This window comes from Podarcis vaucheri (assembly GCF_965113315.1).
Source record: "Podarcis vaucheri genome assembly, chromosome: 2".
In the NCBI taxonomy this organism is placed as follows: domain Eukaryota; kingdom Metazoa; phylum Chordata; class Lepidosauria; order Squamata; family Lacertidae; genus Podarcis; species Podarcis vaucheri.
In genome coordinates, this window is record NC_138760.1 from 40,951,483 (window position 1) to 40,971,559 (window position 20,077).

Sequence of the window (20,077 nt, forward strand, 5' to 3'; positions counted from 1 at the left end):
CAACCAGAGGTCAGGTGAGCAGCGCTGCCCCACCATGCTGCCCAACACTGACTACACTTAAGGACAGCAAGCTAGCTTAAGTGTGCAAGGCAAGTTGCACGGCCCCCTGCATCTTGCCCTCAGCATTTGCTGCCTGTGAAGAAGAAGAAGAAGAGGAGTTTGGATTTGATATCCCACCTTTCACTCCCCTTCAGGAGTCTCAAAGCGGCTAACATTCTCCTTTCCCTTCCTCCCCCACAACAAACACTCTGTGAGGTGAGTGAGGCTGAGAGACTTCAAAGAAGTGTGACTGGCCCAAGGTCACCCAGCAGCTGCATGTGGAGGAGCGGAGACGCGAATCCGGTTCACCTGTGGCAGCCAGTTCACTCTAACCCAGGGGTCAGCAAAGTTTTTCTGCAGGGGGCTGGTCCACTATCCCTCAGACCTTGTGGGGGGGGGGCAGACTATATTTTGGAGGGAAAAAATATGAATGAATTCCTATGCCCCACAAATAACCCAGAGATGCGTTTTAAATAAAAGCATACAGTCTACTAATGTAAAAACATGCTGATTCCCGGACTGTCCGTGGGCTACATTTAGAAGGCGATTGGGCCAGATTTGGCCCCCGAGCCTTAGTTTGCCTACCCGTGCTCTAACCAAAGAGAGGGCTGACTTTGGAGCAGAGGTTTGGGCCACACAGGCTGTGGAGGCAGGTTTGTGGCAGCATGAGAAAAATTGCATCAAACTCTCCACTAAATAAAGGTCTCTGTGTAATTTGGATAGCATTGGCCTGCAGTTCAGCAGTCTCTACACAATGGCTCCCTCTAGACAATGGGTGAACCTGCCAATTAACGAGGAGTTTTTGGCTTTTTTGAGTTATTAATATTACAGTACAGTAAGTAAAGTTTATTTTTATACTCCTTTGAGCCCAACAGCTCCCAAGAGGTGCGATTATAACAAGGATAATTTGATCTTCACACCACAGGTTTTTTCTTTTAAATTATTTGAGGAGCTGCACTAAGAAGAAAAGCAGACAGCTGGTCAACAGTATGTCGGCTGCTGGGGGAAAAAGTTATTAGGAAACCAGAGATGTGTTAATATTCTTCTACTTAAGGAATAGAACAAAAATTTCTGGCTGGTAATGATGAGTAAAGTCATATTAAATCATCACCTAAAGGTTAAAATTCATAAGTACATATGTGCAAATAGACTGGAGAAAGCGAATGAGTAGTCACTGGTGAAGTGGCTTCGTGATGTCACAAATAGGCTGGCCAATTGAAAAAGCAGGCAGAGCTTCTGAACCAGCAGTAGTTGTGCAGAAAAAGGAAATTCATCCCCTCTAGATTGTCATGCCAGCTCTTCTCTTTCCAAAGAAACTAGCTGAGGGATACTTGTTCTTAGACTATTCATTTAACAGATATGCCATTTGCCTAGGAGTAAGCTGCATTGGATTCACTGGAGCTTACTTCTGAGTAGACAGGTTTAGTATACGAGAAGCAAAAGCAATTATCATATTTATGCAACTTGACATACTGGGCTGAGTCCATACAAATACTACAAAATGTTGTTACAGCTTTCCCTTTCCCCATGTACCCTTGTGACTCCCTCAATAGTAACAATAGTTGGTTAAATGTGGATATACAACTGCAGTGTTAAAGGCAAAGAATACATGACGTGCTTTATTTACAGTATTTGAATATTCAAAGTTATGTGTCTTACCTATATCATTTCGGTGGGTAAATAAATAAATAAATAAATAAATAAATGGGGGGGACCAAATACTACAAAATGTGAGCCAGTATGGTCCAAGCTTGGCTTACTGCTGATATATCACATAACCCACCTTAATATCCAGGCAATCATTGCATTCTCTTATATCCACTGAGCTCTCTGCTCAGTTAACACAATTAATTCCTCAACTAGCTGGTATGAATTCCCTTTGACAAACACGACAAAGTTAATCTGTGTAGCCTTCTAAAAATGTCTTGTGACTTTCATATGTTGGGCTTTGTTAAGTATGCTTCTACATTGATGAGACTTAAATGGAAGTGAGTTCCTTGTTTCTGTTACTCGTGTACAAGCACACATAAGCTGTCAGAAACAAGTTCCCTTACCCTGGTTTCACTCAGGTGAAATCTTTCCCGAAGATGAGCCCATACATCATTAATTCACCTTCTTGTGCCAAGTGCCTTCTCTTCCAGGTTCAGTTTGTAAGATTTGCAATGGAAGGACATTGTGGAATGTGTACTAAGTCAACTAGAAAAGCTAATCAGTTTTGAAACCTCTTACGTGTGGCTAATACTTTCTTTTATATCTCATATTGCCTCCTTTTGATACACTGCAATCAGATTAGGGCAGGAGTGGGCTGACTTCAAGCTTTTAGGATTTACTCTTTTTCTTTTACTGGAACCCTGAGACCCACCCACTGTAGCCAGGTTCAAACAACATATATTTAGAATTAATGGATTCTGAGCCCAATCATTTGCTCTGAATATCAAAACTGAACTGAGCTCAAAGCCCTTCTACAAAATCCTTCTGTCGTTTTACTGCCCATTCCCTAAGTTTGGAGAGATCCTTTTTGCACTCTTCACAATACCTTTTTGTTTTAACTCGCCTGAACAATTTGGTATCATCAGGAAGCTTTGCTTTGTCCTGGCTCATCCCAACTGTAGATAATTTATGAATGAGTTAAAAAACACAGTCTGAAAAACAATTCTGGTGTGTGTGGGGGACGGACAGACGGTCTCCATTTTCTACATTCCTCCAAAGGGAGAACTGTCAATTTATTCCTACTCTCTGCTTCCTGTTTCTTAGCCACAAGAGGACCTCTCCCATAGCTTCTAAGCTTACTGTGATGGACAGCAGAGCCAGACCAGAGTCTGGTGATGCAGTCTCCCTGAAATTCCACCAGAGTGCTGGAGCCTCTCTCTGATTGGCTACAAAGTCAGCTAGCCACAAAGCGGGGAGGGGAGGGAAGAATAAAAGGAGCAGTTTCTGAGGGAGATAGTTAGATAGGGCTAAGGTTCAGGTTGAGAGATAGGGCTTGATTTAAGAGGAGAGACAGGGAGTAGGATAGGATTTGACTGAGTTAAGTGAAATATCCATAGCAAGCCTTGCAGCTTAGATAGGGAGCCCAGGTTAAGGGTCTGGGGAAAGTATACAGACAGGAGTGTTCAGGGAGGGCTGTGACTGAACTGGGAGAGGAAGAACCTGTGGGAATTCAGGCTACCTGGGTCTCAGCATAGACAGGAGGGGAGAGTTCTTCAGAAGACACCCAAACCAGTAACAAGGGGTGAGGTGATCAGGTGTGGGATTGCTTAGGAAGTGGGTAGCTGAGGAAAAGTGCCTCTCACTCATGAACCAAAGTATTAATCTGTATTCCCCAATGGGGAATTAGACCCAGAAGCTGTTAACTCGTAGAAAGCTTTGGATATTGGCCTAGTGTGCACTCCCAGATCATTTCTCAGCAACAAGTTGGCTAGCACCCTCTGGAGTGACTGGGGTTTCCAAACCCTTTTCAAAGGCAGCTCTGTGTTAGAGCTTGGTGCAGTAACCCAGTCTAGCGGTGCTGATGTGGCGTATTGTGCCAGCCACATCTTGTTCTTTCAGCATTCTGCCTGAGCATGTATTGGGTTTTCTGGCAATAGAATAATAATAATAATATAATAATAATCATCATTTTTTTAATTTATACCCCTCCCATATGACTGGGTTTCCACAACCACTCTCGGCATCTTACAGCATATCTAAAAACATAAAACGTCAAGTGCTAAAAACCTCCCAATACAGGGCTGCCTTCAGATGTCTTCTAAAAGTTGTGTAATTCTTTATCTCCTTGACATTTGAAGGGAGGGCGTTCCACAGGGAGGGCGCCACTACCGAGAAGGCAAAAGCCCGTATCTGGTGTCTAGTGGCTGAACAGGAAACAGGCACTGCTGTAAGGCTGCTGTGCAATACCACCTTTCAGGTATGCTCTTCGCAGTTCATAAAAGCCTAATGCCACGGGGCTATCCCTGCAAATGCCACTAGATGGCATCCAATTCACGACGAAGCCTCTTCCGAATCCTGGCTCCTAGCAGCGCATCCTTCCCAGAAGGAAACAACACAACCTATTCGCAAGACTCAAAACGGAATGTTTTGGATGGCCAGGATGCTACAAGGCAGCCGCCGAGCTGGGATGGAGCTGGTCCCTTTAACCACTGCATCTCCATCCGTGGCTGGGAGTCGCCTCTTGAATAGGAAACTAGCGCAGGAAATGGCATCTACCTGGAAGTGCTGAAGCTTGGAGAAAGAAAGGAGCAAGCGTTTGCTGTAGGATTTTTTTGGGTTAAGGTGAAACCTGGGCGAAAACTGGCTGTGATGAAGGATCCTGTGAACAGAAGAGTCTCTGGGTCCAGGTGTCTCCCACCTGGTCAGCAACAGTGGATTTAATACTTGGAGAAGGGAGGGCTGCTGCGTTTGCTACAACAACCTGCATTCAAAATGTGACTAAAACATTGTAGGAATCAACACCATCCAGGTTCTCTTTTCTGGGTTCACACCTATTTCTTCTGAAGCAGACGGCAACAGAGGCAGAGCACCTGGGAGGGGACCGAAGATTGGATTCCCTTTAATATACCTGGATTTATTACTAGGGCAATTCTGTATTCCTTTTCTATACACATCCTTAAAACAAAACAAAAAAATGCCTCCAGCCACGGGCTCTTTATAATAACAGTGATTGGACTTGTTACATGTCTGCTTTCCTTCCTTCCTTCGTTCCCTTTTTTTTAAAGTTTGAACAATGATTACAGTGAATTCAGATGGGAAAATAATGGTCAGAAGATGTCTCGTCACCTTGAGGCCTTTTAGGTAAAGTTCTCCTATACATACCTTTCTGCTGGGATGCTGGGGGCGGGAGGGGGTGATTACCACTTAAAGACTGCATGCTGACAACCTCCCCTCCTTTCTAAGGGGAGAGGCCATTTGAGTTGCATGCCTGCAATAAGAAGCAAGTTTGCTTTTGAACTCACCTGAATGCAAATAGGAAGATGCCAGTCCTGTTTGGCAGGGTGTTTGCTAGCTCATTCATGATGCTGGGATTTGTTGAGGGTTGTTTTCTCAGAGTGAAACTGATCCTTATTGATATTTGTAGATATTGCAGGGGATCAGTGCAATATTAAACTTTATCATGGTATCCTTAGGTATAGGTTGGTGTGAATTGATGGCTGCCGGCTATGAGATTATTCTGGGTCTATAACATATATTTCCTCTTAAGCCTCCCAGTGGAATGAATGAATTTCAGCTACTCACTGCTGTGTCCATGTAAAGTTTGCTTTTTTAGGGATTGTGTTTCAGTTGATCCTCATGGGGCCATTATCATCCCTTGTATTTGTTTTTTTTTTTGGCTTCTTTCTCACCCATGCTCAGACTTCCTGCTATCTTCTTTTGAAATGATGTAAGAAGATTTGAAGCTTATTCACTGATTGTTTTCCAGTAGCACTTTTCTTTTCTTGGTTGTGTAAGGGTCCATAAATTAAAAATACACATACCGAAAGAGCATGACGAACGAAAGAAAAGAAGCAAGTGAAACTGATTGAACTTGCTCTAGGTAGACTTTAAAGCAAGTTCTTTCTTTCTAAGTTTAGGATGCTGGGTTTTGTTATTCAGATGTGAGGAAGTCTGATGAGCTTCAAAGGGGGAGGGAAACTTAAATTAGATGTTTGGTCCAGCCCTGGAGGAAGCAGTGGTGCTGTCAAAGCAAGACTTTCTAAGAAATACATATCATTATAAGAACGGCTATTTGACTTAGAATCATTGGCACCTGAGTTTGCTTTCCTCCCCTCTTCTCTCCCTGTTTCCCTTTCCTTGTGTGTTGTGTCTTTTATAATGTAAGCTTGCAGGCAGGGACTGTCTTGTTCTAATTGACGGTATGTAAACCACTCTGGGAGCCTCTTTGGCTGAAGCGTGGGGTATGAATGCTCTAAATACACGAAGTCAGTCAGTCCAGGGCCCCATTCAAAAGAGTGAGCAGGAGGGCTCCCAAATGCAGCAGGACTGGCTTATAATGCTTCATAGTGAATGAAGTAATTGCACTTTGCCGTCTAAAGAACACTGCTCTCCCCTGCCCCCCACCATATTAAGTCCAGGGTCTAAAATCACTTAACTGCACTGCTGCCCAGCAGAAGTATGTGAACCTTTTACAGCCTTTCTCAACCTTGGGTCCCCAGGTGTTGTTGAACTACAACTCCCATCACCTCTGACCATTGGTTCTGCTAGCTAGAGGTGGCGGGCATTGTAGTACAGCAACATCTGGGCACCCAAAGTTGGGAAAGGATGCTCTAGAATGATCTCAAGAAGAGCAAGACTGTTATATAAAAGGGACATGGATTATGGCATATAATGTTACGATATAGTAGGTGTAGTGAACCTTTGGTTCTCCAGGTGTTTCTGGACTACAGGGGACTAGGCTAGTACTGTTGTGGTGAAGCCTGAGGTGAGATATGACTCTGCTGTTCACTCAGATGAACCTAATAAGAAAACTACTGCTTATCTTACCTGGCAAACAGCTGTCAAGTAAATAGCTCAGGTAGATGGAAATGGAAAGCGGTCAACAAATATTCCAAAGCTGTCTGTTGGTTTTGCAATATCTTAGTCTCCCTTGCTAACAATAAGCAGGTTTGTGGGTTTAAGAAATAGGAAGAGATAGTAAATGTATGGGCAGAAGCCATTGGCAACCCATCCAAAATAAAAACCCCTAACAGCCTGTTCTTATCAGAGTTTTTTGGGTTGTGTTATTTTAAAGGCCTTCTGGGTTTAGTGGGATGGCAGGAGAACCATTTTCAGGATTTCCATTTTAAAAATATATCTTAGCAATCCCATGCTTTGAAGACTGGTGGTATGGCAATTTTCCTGATCTAAAATTTTCCCTTAAAGCTACTCACCAGGGGAAACATACTGTTATGGGACTTCAGTCTAAGAATATTGTAAATTATTCTTCATAAAAAATACCTCAGCATTCAGTCTAACACAACCGTTTTTTTGTCAGGACACCTGGGATTCCATCCCCCCTCCCTAGAGAAGCTTGCCTAGTACCAACTTTGTTATAATTCTGGCATCAGTCAGAGACCATGTAATATATATTTGCTTAAAAAAACAACACTTATGTCATCTTTCAAGACTAAGCCTACCCAGGGCAGTTCACAAAAGACAGTTAGTTTCATGTGCATAGGCCATTAAACTTCTAAATAATGTACAGAACAGTCCACTTGCAATACTTCCCATCCTGTTCCCCAATGAGCTTTCTTTTACTCTTGTGATCTCTTCTGCACTGCCTATTCATCAGAATTGTTCCCAGCCATGGGTGAGGAACCTGTGGTTGACCAGATGTCATTGGACTTCAACTCCCATCAGCCTCAACCAGCATAGCTAATGGTCAGGGATGATGAGAATTCTAGTTTAGCAACAACCAAAAAGCCACAGGTTAGCCACCTCGCCTTATACCTTCTCTGTCCCCTCCTCCCTCCTCCTTGGATGATCCGATGTCTCCCGTCTGTCAAACACTGTTGTAACAATGGAATGTTTTTGGCACCTGAACAGCTCTCCCTCTCAGATGTGTTTCAGATTGTCTTGACTTTCTGTTCTCCTAAACCCTTCACACCTGCATGTTGGCCAGTAATGCAGCAGATTGTGGAGCAGGATCAAATCATGATGGAAGGGCTCCTTCTCCTCATTTCTCTGATCACAACGCTGGTAGTTAGTAGCTACTGTCAGCTGGCATTTCATGTGCTCGGGTATTTCAGCAAAATAATGCAAGTTTTATCTGTTCTCCAGAATTTTATGGTCTTTCTTTAATTGCCACGTCTGGTGTTTTCATCTTGTAGTGTTCTCTCTCTATGTATTTATTGCTTTTGTTCTGGGCCGGCCCTACCATTAGGCCGAGTGAGGTGACCACCATGGGCAGTAGATGCTGCAGGGCAGGGACCAACAGCAATAGGCTGGGATCTTTGTGTGCTGTGTGATCTACCTTGCACCCACTAAACTAGCCGGCTGCCCTTAGGTGTGGTGGAGGACGCTGTCCAATTTTCTGGTGCTGAAATGAGATTCAGGCTGCTCAGCTTTTGCACATGCCATAGAAGGGGCAATCCCTTTCCCTTTGCCTCAAGCGGCAAATGTCTTGGACTGACTGTGCTTTTCTTATCATTGCATGCCAACCTGGCATACACGGGCAGCATAGAAAACTTCAACGTAGCTAAGTTATAAGTGCTATGTATTTTATTGATTCACATGGGGTGTACCAATAGGTATGCCATTGTATCATAAAAAATACATTGCATTGGCACTGCAGTAATGTCATTTAGGAATCTCACAGTGCATTTCTATACATGTCTACCCAGAAGTCCCACTGAGCTGGTGTAGGATTGCATCCTTAGGCTGCTCTTGTCCTGCCTCCCATCCAAAACCAACCACGGGTGCCATTACTTGCAAGTAAAAAAGTAAACTTTTATTGTAGCAGTCTAATGGTACAAACTTGGCAGTTAGTAACCTAGAGCAGAATCTAGACCAGATGCTCCTGCAAGGCAAAGGAGAGCAAAGACCAAAGTTCAGGAGTCTGAGATTAGTAGCAAGAGGTCCAAGACTGAACAAGAGCTACAACGTTGTTCCAATTCTCCCTTTTAAGCAGAGGCAGAGAATGCTCAGATACTCATCCCTGTGGGAATTCCTGTCTTGCAGGTGGGCACTCGGCTTAGGGGGCTGAAACTTCTCTTTACTATTGATGTGCAGCCTCTCCCGAGGAGGCAGTGCTAGACCCACCTCCCCCTGTGAATCCTACCCCTCTGCCAGAGCAGGTCACACCCCTGAGCCTTTTTCCTCCTCCATTTGCATGGAAGGGGCAGTCTCTGGGGCTTCTGCCTTGTCAGCCCCACCCCAGCCCATTCTTAGTCCTCATCCTCAAGTGCCTCAACTCCTGTTATGAATAGGAGCACTTAGAGGAAACCATGACTGCTGCATGCAGGGCTTAAGTTGAGCCAGTACTTGTCTGGAACATGGGAAATAATAACAGCTACATAGTGACTTCCCCTCACTTCACAGAGAAGCCGCAGTTGACTCTTGCTCCTTTTGAATTGTGGGGAAGAACTTCAATTTCAGAAGGTCTTAATTGTCAACACTCATCTTCGTAGTGATTATTGACTAGGTACACAGTCACAAAGCTTTAAGGCAGTGTTTCCCAAACATTTTTGGGCAACGGCACACCTGTTTACTGAAAAAAAATCTCGCGGCACACCACCATTAAAGCCCCGCCCCGTGACGTCAGCGCGCAGCGTCACGCCGGGAGGGACGTACAAAAGTGAAAGTTTTTTCCCTCGGCAGCTCCTCTCAGCTGCGCTCAATCCGCCTCGGAGCGCAGGAGCGATGCCTCTCTCTGGCTCTCCCTCCGCGCAGGCTGAGGGAGGGAGGGAGGGGCGCGTGTGACCCGTCTCTGCTGGGAGACCAAACCCAGCGAGGCAGAGTCGCGCGGAGGCGCCCAGGCAGCGCTGCCGGCTGCGAGGAGGAGCGCCAGGCAGCAGCAGGAGGCGCGGCCTCTCCTCGCCGCCGCCGCCCCGCCTCTCGCCGCCCGACTCGCCCGCCTCCCTCCAGGTATCTCGCGACACACCAGCCGATGTCTCACGGCACACTCGTGTGCCGCGGAACACCAGTTGGGAAACACTGCTTTAAGGCACTTATTCCCTTTACAGAAGGACAAGAATGAGAGGCTTATGTAAAGAGGAGTGTGGGCCAGGTGTAAGTCTGATGAACCCATCACATGTCCCTTTGTAATGTATTTACCTCAAAATCAAGACTGTGAGAAGCAGGTATTTGAAAATGCATGTGCCACACAGATGCATTTATTTATAATAGAATCATAGACTTGCAGAATGGAAGGCACTCTGAGGATCATCTAGTACAGTGGTGGCCAAACTTGGCCCTCCAGCTGTTTTGGGACTACAACGCCCATCATCCCTGACCATGGTCCTGTTAGCTAGGAATGATGGGAGTTGTAGTCCCAAAACAGCTGGAGGGCCAGGTTTGGCCACCACTGATCTAGTCCAACCCCAAACAATGCAGCTGTCCTAGACAGGGATCAAACCTGCAACCTTGGTGTTATCAGCACCATGTTCTAACCAACTGAGCTATCCAGCCTTATCTATCTATCATTACAGTTATATTAGACAAGGAGCTCCCCATTTTATCCCCTCAAGAATCCACTGAGGTGGGTTAGACTGAGGGACAATGATTGGTTTCATGACTGAGTGGAGACCCTGGTCTCCTAGGTCCTAGTCCAACACTCTAACCACTACACCCCTTGTCAGAGTGCCGCCTTGCGGAGTGTACGCTTGGTGGCAAAGCCAAATTTGTCATTGTGTGTAACATCCCTAAGGTAATTCAAATGTGTAACATGTGAATGTGACAGACATGTATATCATGCAGGTGCACTCATCCCAGTGGGCTGTGATTGGCTGCAGCTCTCCCTGTCAAAGAAACTCTCATGGTGAGAGGTCCACCCAGGCCATCTCTTCCTGAATTGTGTGTTTTACTGTTCTTTAAAAATGTGCCAGCCTAGATCTTATTAAGGTCCATGGCAAAGCTGACTGGCCTAATGCAAGATGAGCTCTAAAATGGGGTTGCGTGCAAAACTAGAAGCTGGATGGACGGATACGTCTCTCAGTAGCAATTCACTGGCTGTGCCAGTTGTGTCATGGGCTATACACAGCCATCAGGGAGAGCTGTCACCTTCTCTCATGTTGAATGACGGTTGGCTTAATAGAACAGCAGAACCCGACTTATTGTGCTGTGATGAAGGATGGCACGGGGAGGGACTGGCTGGAGTAGACTACTTTTTCTGACTAGCTTTAGGGTCTTTAAAAAAAAAAGCTGAGAAGTTTCAAACTAATTTCAGGGCCAATTTTCTTTCGTTTCTTTCTTTCATGCCGAAGTGTATAGTTTTGTTAGCAGAAGAGATGTAGCTCAGTGGGAAAGCATCTGCTTCACATGCAGAAGTTTCCAGGCTCAATCCTCAGCATCTCCAGTTAGGGCTGGGAGAGAGTCCTGTCTGAAACCCTGGAGGGCTACTGCCAGGCACTGTTGATAATACTGAGCTAGCTAGACCAAGTCACCTTATTCTGTATATGGCAGCTTCCTATATTGATAAAGACAAATGTATTTATGGTGACACGGGTGGCACTGTGGGTTAAACCACAGAGCCTAGGACTAGCTGATCAGAAGGTCAGCGGTTCGAATCCCCGTGACGGGGTGAGCTCCCGTTGCTTGGTCCCTGCTCCTGCCAACCTAGCAGTTCGAAAGCACGTCAAGTGCAAGTAGATAAATAGGTACCACTCCAGCGGAAAGGTAAATGGCATTTCCATGCACTGCTCTGGTTCGCCAGATGCGGCTTAGTCATGCTGGCCACATGACCCGAAAGCTGTACACCAGCTCCCTCAGCCAATAAAGCGAGATGAGCGCCGCAACCCCAGAGTCGGCCACGACTGGACCTAATGGTCAGGGGTCCCTTTACCTTTAGTGTACGAAGGGCAATGGAAATGCATTCAGCCTCCCCACCTCACCCTCCAGATCAGGCATAGGCAAACTCGTCCCTCCAGGTGTTTTGGGACTACAACTCCCATCATCCCTGACCACTGGTCCTGTTAGCTGGGGATGATGGGAGTTGTAGTCCCAAAACATCTGGAGGGCCGAGTTTGCCTATGCCTGCTACAGATGTTGAGAATCCAACACACAACAGCAGGCACCTCCACTGTCCTGATTATTCCCATCTTTAAAAAACAAGCCCAATGTGGTCATAGATGCTTGTGCATACAAGACTGTAATAGAGAAACTCGCCTTGGACTGCACTATGGACTGAGGCATGCGGTCCAGAGACATAACCAAACAAAAGAAGGTGAGATGTTGATGTAGAAAAGAAATGAATGTAGAAAGACTAGCCTTCTGCTTGAAATCGGCATGCATGCAACCGATGTAAATATATTCTAGGTGCCACCAGCGTATGGTAAAACTGCCGTAACCTAGAGTTGTATTCAAAGAGTCTACTATAAAGCTGCATTGCTGAAAAAGGCAGCAGGACACACCACCAAGCAGCCTCTGTGAGAATGAGAGTGAAAGGTTTCCCCTGGGGCTTCTGTGTATGATGAGAATACACATCCATCTCTCCCCCACCCCTTTGGCCTTGGCTGCTGCCATGGGATGCTCATGGGACCCTTTCCTGTAAGAGTAATGCACCGTGTTTGCTTTCTAAAATTTCTAGGCTATTTCTACCACTAGTACATAAAGCAGTATATAAACAAAAAAAGAACCGTGGTTTCTGTTAAGTGCACCACAGCCAAATTGATTGGTATAATGTGATCTTCCTTTATTTATAAATAAAGGGTGCATACTGTACACTAGGGCTGCGGGTGGTGCTGTGGGTTAAACCACAGAGCCTAGGACTTATTGATCAGAAGGTTGGTGGTTCAATTCTGCGCGACGGGGTGAGCTCCCGTTGCTCAGTCCCTGCTCCTGCCAACCTAGCAGTTCGAAAGCACTTCAGAGTGCAAGTAGATAAATAGGTACCGCTCTGGCGGGAAGGTAAACGGCATTTCCGTGCGCTGCTCTGGTTCGCCAGAAGCAGCTTAGTCATGCTGGCCACATGACCCAGAAGTTGTATGGCTCCCTCGGCCAATAAAGCGAGATGAGCACCGCAACCCCAGAGTCGGTCACGACTGGACCTAATGGTCAGGGGTCCCTTTACTTTACTGTACACTATTACGAAGGAAGATGGATGTGATCATGTTTAACCTGGGGAGATGGGTATTTCCCATTGATCGCAGCTGCAAATGATAATTGTGCAATGTGACAATTTGTTGAATTGCTCTATTCTTAATAAAATGAAAAAGTAGAGAGAAACTGGTCACGTTGAAGGACACGTTGAACATTCCTAATTTGACTGCAGATTAATGCTGGGTCTTAACTGTTATGCCACTGGACTCCAGCACCTGCTCACCTATTAGCAAAAAACCTTGGAAAAGAAAGACCCCCCCTTTTAACTCACAGGACTCTCTTGTGTGGGTGTCTGAGGGCCCTGCTCCTTCCTGCCACTCACCATCTGGCCCAGGGCAGGGCCTGACAGGCCTCACAGGGAGGGTTGCTATCACTGCTGCTGCGGCCCAGGGGGATCCGGAGGGGCGCAGAATTCTTTTTAAAATGTTTTAAAATGTTCCTTTTCTTTTCCTTTTATTTTCTGTATATGCGGGGACGGGGATGGAGGTGGGATGGATGTTTAGTTGGGAATTTGTTTGATTTTAATGGATTTGTAATTTTTATAGTTTTTCATTTGTATTGTTTTTTGTTTTCTGGGTTTTTTTATTGTTTTAAGGTCTTATTTTGTTCTTAAGGGGAAGGGTCAGGGCTGCCGGGGAGTGGGTCCCAGCCAACAAAATGGCTGGGGTATGTTCCACAGAGGGGGATGCGCTGGGACAACCGATCTCAGTGATCACGGGTAGGAGGAGGAGTTACGCTAAGACCAGACCATGTCATTACAGAGGAGGCAGGTTTAGTCGTTGTCTGAGGACTATCCCTGCCTCCGGGTCTGGTCCTGTCCGGACGGATACTAGAATCAGCAAGGGATACCCACATAGCCTGAAGGTGCTGCTGTGCAATGCCAGGTCAATGATTCATAAGACCACTGCCATCCATGACTTGATCATGGATGGGGGATTTGACCTGGCTTGTGTAACAGAGACTTGGTTGGATGAAGCAGATGGGCCTGTCCTTGCCGCTGCTTGTCCACCAGGTTTCTCTTACGCACAGCAACCCAGGCCTTGTGGGCGGGGAGGGGGGTTGCAGTGATTTTTAGGAAGTCATTAGTTTGCACCAGGCGTCCTATTGGGAAGACCCAGTTTTCTGAGTGCATGTTCTGGAAGTTGGGCAATAGGGGCAGTACAGGATTCCTTTTGGTGTACCGACCTCCCCGCTGTACCAAGGATTCCCTGCCCGAGCTGCTTCAGGTCGTGGCGGATGTTCTCCTGGAGACACCTAGTTTGGTTGTCCTAGGGGATTTTAATATCCATGCCGACACGACCTTACAAGGGGCCGCTCGGGACTTCGTGGAAAGCATGGCCTCCATGGGGCTGTCCCTGAATAAGTTTGGCCCAACCCATAGCCGCGGACATGCCTTGGACCTGGTGTTTACCTCCATGGATATTGGTGTTCTGACACTAAGTAAAAGTGAAACAAAAGAAGTGCCATGGTCAGACCACTTCCTGGTGCAACTTGACTTCTCCGCGACCCTTCCCCTCTGCAGGGAGGTGGGACCGATTCGGATGGTCCGCCCCCGCCACTTAATGGATCCAAATGGTTTCCAGGGAGCGGTAGGGGATGCTTTATCCCATGTTGATGGCCTTTCAGCTGATTCCCTGGTGGCCTGCTGGAATGCGGAGTTAACCAGGGCTATTGACTGTTTGGCTCCGAAGCGCCCTCTCCGATTGCATGGAGCCCGGACAGCCCCGTGGTTTCCCACGGATCTGAGGGCAATGAAACAATCGTTGAGACGGCTAGAGCGCCGGTGGCGGATGACCCATTCTGAAGCTGACTGGACACAGGTTAGAGCTCAGTGTTGAGCCTACCAAGTGGCGGTAGCGACGGCAAAGAAGGCTTTCTTCGCCGCCTCTATTGCATCTGCAGAAAACAGCAGCAGGAGACTTTTTCAGGTGGTCCGCAATTTAGCGGAACCACCTGCTACATCGGGGCCCAGTACGGGCCACATGATCTCCTGCAATGATTTTGCAAAGTTTTTTGCAGATAAAGTCGCTCAGATTCGGGAAGAGGTAGACGCCACCGTGGGAGCAGGGCCGGGGCGGGAGAGTGCTAGAGTCCTGTCTAGTCAAATTGCGTGGGATCAATTCCAATCTGTTACCTCCGAGGATGTGGACAGGCTGCTTGGACGAGTGAAACCAACCACCTGTCTCCTTGATCCTTGCCCATCCTGGCTTATAAAAGCTAGCTGGGAAGGGCTGGGCGATGGGCTTCGTGGGGTGGTGAATGCTTCTCTCCGTGAGGGAGCCTTCCCAGACCCGCTGAAAGAGGCGGTTATTAAACTGCTTCTTAAGAAACCATCTTTAGATGCGGCCACGATGGCCAACTATCGCCCAGTCTCAAATCTTCCATTCTTGGGCAAGGTGATTGAGCGAGTGGTTGCCGAACAACTCCAGGCACGCCTGGAAGAAGCAGACCATTTGGATCCCTTCCAGTCGGGATTCAGGCCTCATCACGGGACTGAAACTGCCTTGGTCGCACTGGTTGATGAGCTCCGGCGGGCTAGGGACAAAGGTGAGAGCTGTTTCCTAGTTCTGCTGGATCTCTCAGCGGCGTTTGATACCATCGACCATAACATCCTTCTGGACCGTCTTGAGGGGCTGGGAGCTGGGGGCACTGTCATACAGTGGTTCCGCTCCTTCCTCCTGGGCCGTGTTCAGAAAGTGGTGGTGGGGGATGAGTGTTCAGACCCCTGGGCTCTCACTTGTGGGGTGCCTCAGGGTTCTGTCCTCTCCCCCATGCTTTTCAACATCTACATGCAGCCGCTGGGAGAGATCATCAGGGGGTTTGGGCTGGGTGTTCATCAGTATGCGGATGATACCCAGCTCTACCTCTCTTTCAAATCAGAACCAGTGAAGGCGGTGACGGTCCTATGTGAGTGTCTGGAGGCGGTTGGAGGATGGATGGCGGCAAACAGATTGAGATTGAATCCTGACAAGACAAAAGTACTGTTTCTGGGGGACAGGAGGCGGGCAGGTGTGGGGGATTCCCTGGTCCTGAATGGGGTAACCATGCCCCTGAAGGACCAGGTGCACAGCCTGGGAGTCATTTTGGACTCACAGCTGTCCATGGAGGCCCAGGTTAAATCCGTGTCCAGGGCAGCTGTGTACCAGCTCCATCTGGTACGTAGGCTGAGACCCTATCTGCCCGCAGACTGCCTTGCCAGAGTGGTGCATGCTCTGGTTATCTCCCGCTTGGACTACTGCAATGCGCTCTACGTGGGGCTACCTTTGAAGGTGACCCGGAAACTACAACTAATCCAGAATGCAGCAGCCAGACTGGTGACTGGGAACGGCCGCCGAGACCATATAACACCGGTCTTGAAAGACCTACATTGGCTCCCAGTACGTTTCCGAGCACAATTCAAAGTGTTGTTGCTGACCTTTAAAGCCCTAAACGGCCTCGGTCCAGTATACCTGAAGGAGCGTCTCCACCCCCATCATTCTGCCCGGACGCTGAGGTCCAGCACCGAGGGCCTTCTGGCGGTTCCCTCACTACGAGAAGCCAAGTTACAGGGAACCAGGCAGAGGGCCTTCTCGGTAGTGGCGCCCTCCCTGTGGAACGCCCTCCCACCAGATGTCAAAGAGAACAACAACTACCAGACTTTTAGAAGACATCTGAAGGCAGCCCTGTTTAGGGAAGCTTTTAATGTTTGATGTATCACTGTATTTTAATATTCTTTTGGAAGCTGCCCAGAGTGGCTGGGGAAACCCAGCCAGATGGGCGGGGTATAAATAATAAATTATTATTATTATTATTATTATTATTATTATTATTATTATTATTATTATTATTATTAACTAAGCGATAATTGTGATATAATGTTATGATGTGGCAGCCACAGACTTGGAAACCTTTCCCCACATAAGAAGAGCCCTCCATGATCAAGCCAGAGGACCATTTTGTCCAGCATCCTGTTCTCCTAGTGGTCAGCATCCTGTTCTCCTAGTGGCCATCCTGTTCTCCTAGTGGCCCGTGAGAGACCCACAAGCAGGACTTGCGCTCAACAGCAGTTTCCCCACTTGTGAGTCCCAACAACTGGTATTCAGAGGCACACTCCCTCGCAACAGTGGTGGAAGAACATAGCCATTGCGGCTAGGAGACATGGCTAACCTTATTCTCCATGAATTTGCCTAATCCTCATATAAAGCCACCCGGATTGGTGGCCATCGCTATATATTGCTGCTATGTGCATTTAAAGTTATTCATTATGACAATTTATTTCTTAAATTTCTATGCACCCTTTATCCCAGGATCACGTATACAAACACAAAAATGCATAACATAGCAAAACGCAATACTAATGCAGTGTGCTCACCTTTTCCTTACTTCTTATTATATGTGCCTGATTCTTCTTTAATGTCCCAGTGACAAATGAATGGTACTGATTAGCTTGGGCTACACTAACATTTATGTTAAATGTGGATGTGACACTAAGTGACAGTGGTGGCCTTAGGAATTTCTCACCCAAAGTGGGGGGGGGACCAAATTGGTGGCCTTTTGCTCTTGTTCCCTTTGCAAGCAGAAACATCCAAAGCCACACTCTGCTTTTGCGCTGTGAAGAATAAGAAGGCTGCCCTTTGTGGTGCCTCTTGAAACAGGGGTTTCTTGGGACAATTATACGGCTTCGGAAAACGGGGTAGGATGGAAATCAAATAATGTGCAAGTGGTTATTTTGCTTGAGGAAAACCAGAGTGAACGTAATTATCTGATCATCATATTGCCCCATTGAAGTTCTTGTAACTTACTTATTCTGATCCTGTCGGGTACCGCAGGCGCTGCAGTTTCATCCTCTGAAATGCATTTGCAGTCTTGAAGTTTTTCATCTTCTAATGAGATTCTTCTAAACCAGGCGACTCATTTGACTGTTTCCCCTCCTTTCAGTTCTTTCTTTCTTTTTTCTTTCCTTCTCCCCCTGCTTCTCCAGTGGTCTAAATTAGTAATTAAATGCAGTGTTTAACCATCACTCCTTGCTCGATTATAAGTATGAAGATTCAAATGCCTAAACAAGTCTGGCATAATGATGTGTGTGTGTGTGTGTGTGTGTGTGTGTGTGTATTTAATCACTGAGAAGAATCTGGAGAAAAGACTGAAGACAAAGCAGGGCCCACCCTGACAATTAAATACCACCACCCCCATTAGACACTCACCAGGTACCACTTCATTATATTATGATTTGGGGAGAAGAGAGATTGTTGTTGAAGTGGCTGAACAGCATACAACAGTCTGATTTGGTGGTCTGCCATTGTGAATTGTAGCATTCCAATAGTCTCTGACTCTTAAGCTACCTAGGACAACACACACTCAGGCTTCAGAGCAATCTTTGTTGGTGTTAAAAGAGAACAGGAGTGAGCAACATGGGCCCCTATGGTTGGCAGCTAGTATAAAGTCTCTAGATTGGCCAGATCTGGTATAAATGTCATATAGTTACACACCTAACTCCTGCAGGTCCAAGACAAAGTTTTTTGAGAAGTTTTTTTTAAATTATTAAAAAGAATCTTTGTTGGCTAAAGTTAGGCTGCACAACATTTTACATTTTATGAGTAAGTAGGCAGTGGGTGAAATGATTAAATACACTTCAGAAATGACAGGGAGCTGTGCAAAAAGCGTCAGTCTGACATTTGTGCAGGAGAACATCCCAGTGGATTTATGCCCTGTGGTGAGTGTTCATAAACATGCAGCTTTCATTCCTGTTAAGTACAATTAATTTGTTTAGCAGAGAGAAGTACTGTGTCCTCTTCCAGCTAACACAATGTTTACTCCTGCCCCGCAGCTTATTCAATCCAACAAGTATGAGAGAAAAAAAGTGGTGAAGTTTTGATGGCTGGGTTTGTCATTTCTTACTTAGGGGAGCAACGAAGTCACTTAGTAAGTGCCTACACTTGATTGAGGATCAGATTGTGACAAAGCATCATCTGCCCCTTGGCAAAGAACCCTTATCTTCACACACTCGTGCTAGTAGAAAAAACCAGCTGTGTGTTTCCAAGGGCAGATCCAAATCTGGCGCCTGTAGGAGCCACTACCCACCACCTCGAAGCAATGCTAGATTTCAGAGGGATGGAAGTGATCCTTAAAGCTCCTTCAAAGTAGTGGGAATTTGTAGGGAATTTCTCCTGAGTATTGTTTAGCTTTATACCTGATGATGCCTCCTCTTTTGTCTCCCTTTATAGGATATTTGTGGTTGGGATTGGATTTTTCACACTCTGCTTCTTAATGACATCACTGGGAGGTCAGTTTTCAGCCAAAAGACTGGGGGACTCGCCATTCACCATCAGGACCGAAGGTAATTCCATATCACTCATTTGACTATGTTTGTCAGATCAGCAACCTGAAAAATAGCTTTTGCCTTTAAGTTGCATGGCTGAAGAAGTAGGAAAGGCTGTTGCCACTCGGCCAAATGTGGGGAATCTTAGTCCTGGGGGCCATTTGCATTGTGCCCCTCTAGACCTCTTTGTCTGGCCCCTGGAACAGTCCCCAAACCACCTCCCCAGGCCATACAAGTGGCATACAGCCCCCAGAAAGCTGCCTATGAGAGAATGTGGCCTCGGAATGGAAAATGTTCCCTTCCCTTACACCAAATGGTGAACAAAAAGAAAGGGAGCCCCTGCACCCTTACTGCCAGGCATAAGAAGTGGCGCTAGTTGTAGGGATAGGCTGGGTCAGGTTCAGAATGCTCATTGGTCAGCAATACCTTCCATGGCTGATGAGGTCAGCTGCACCCTATACATGTGCAAGTGTAACCCACTGACGTCTAGTGCTTTAATGATTCTGCACATGCTCAGTTAGCGAGCCAAAGTGGAGAGCGCCCACCATAACAGGCAGTTGCCTCAGTGCAGTTGGGATCATGCCCACTCTCTCCTCTCTGTAAGGTCCTGAACCCTGAAGAGCAGGGTTGTCAGTTTCAGTTTCTCAAGTGCCGATGTTCTTTTTTTTATTAAAAAAAATTAATATTTATTAAAAGTTTAAGAATTACAGAAAGAAGTAAAAAAGAAAGAAAAAATAAACAATACAAATCAATACATTACAGTACATATAAAAAGAAACAAAAGACACAATACATCAAAACAAAAACAAAAACAATTAAAAACACATCCAATATTTCCATATCTTTATCTTTCATTAACTTGTTTCATCGACCTCCTCACACCTCCCTTTTTGTGTTCTAGTTATTAATTATTTCAGCAAATCCTTTCTATCTTTCACTGTTTTCTGTCATTTAATTATCTTAATTTATTTTAACCCTATCTTACCATTAAAACCCTAAAACTTATTTATA

At 46.2% G+C, this 20,077-nt stretch overlaps 1 protein-coding gene across 1 annotated transcript in view; it reads left to right on the forward strand.

Moving 5' to 3' along the window:
• Positions 1–4,019: 4,019 nt before the first annotated feature.
• MGAT5B (alpha-1,6-mannosylglycoprotein 6-beta-N-acetylglucosaminyltransferase B) overlaps positions 4,020–20,077 on the forward strand; it is a 184,709-nt gene continuing 168,651 nt past the window's right edge. Inside the window, exons 1-2 of the mRNA XM_082203627.1 lie at positions 4,020–4,830; positions 18,972–19,084. Coding sequence (XP_082059753.1) covers positions 4,763–4,830; positions 18,972–19,084 — 181 coding nt within the window. The 5' untranslated portion in view covers positions 4,020–4,762. The remainder of the gene's footprint in view (positions 4,831–18,971; positions 19,085–20,077) is intronic.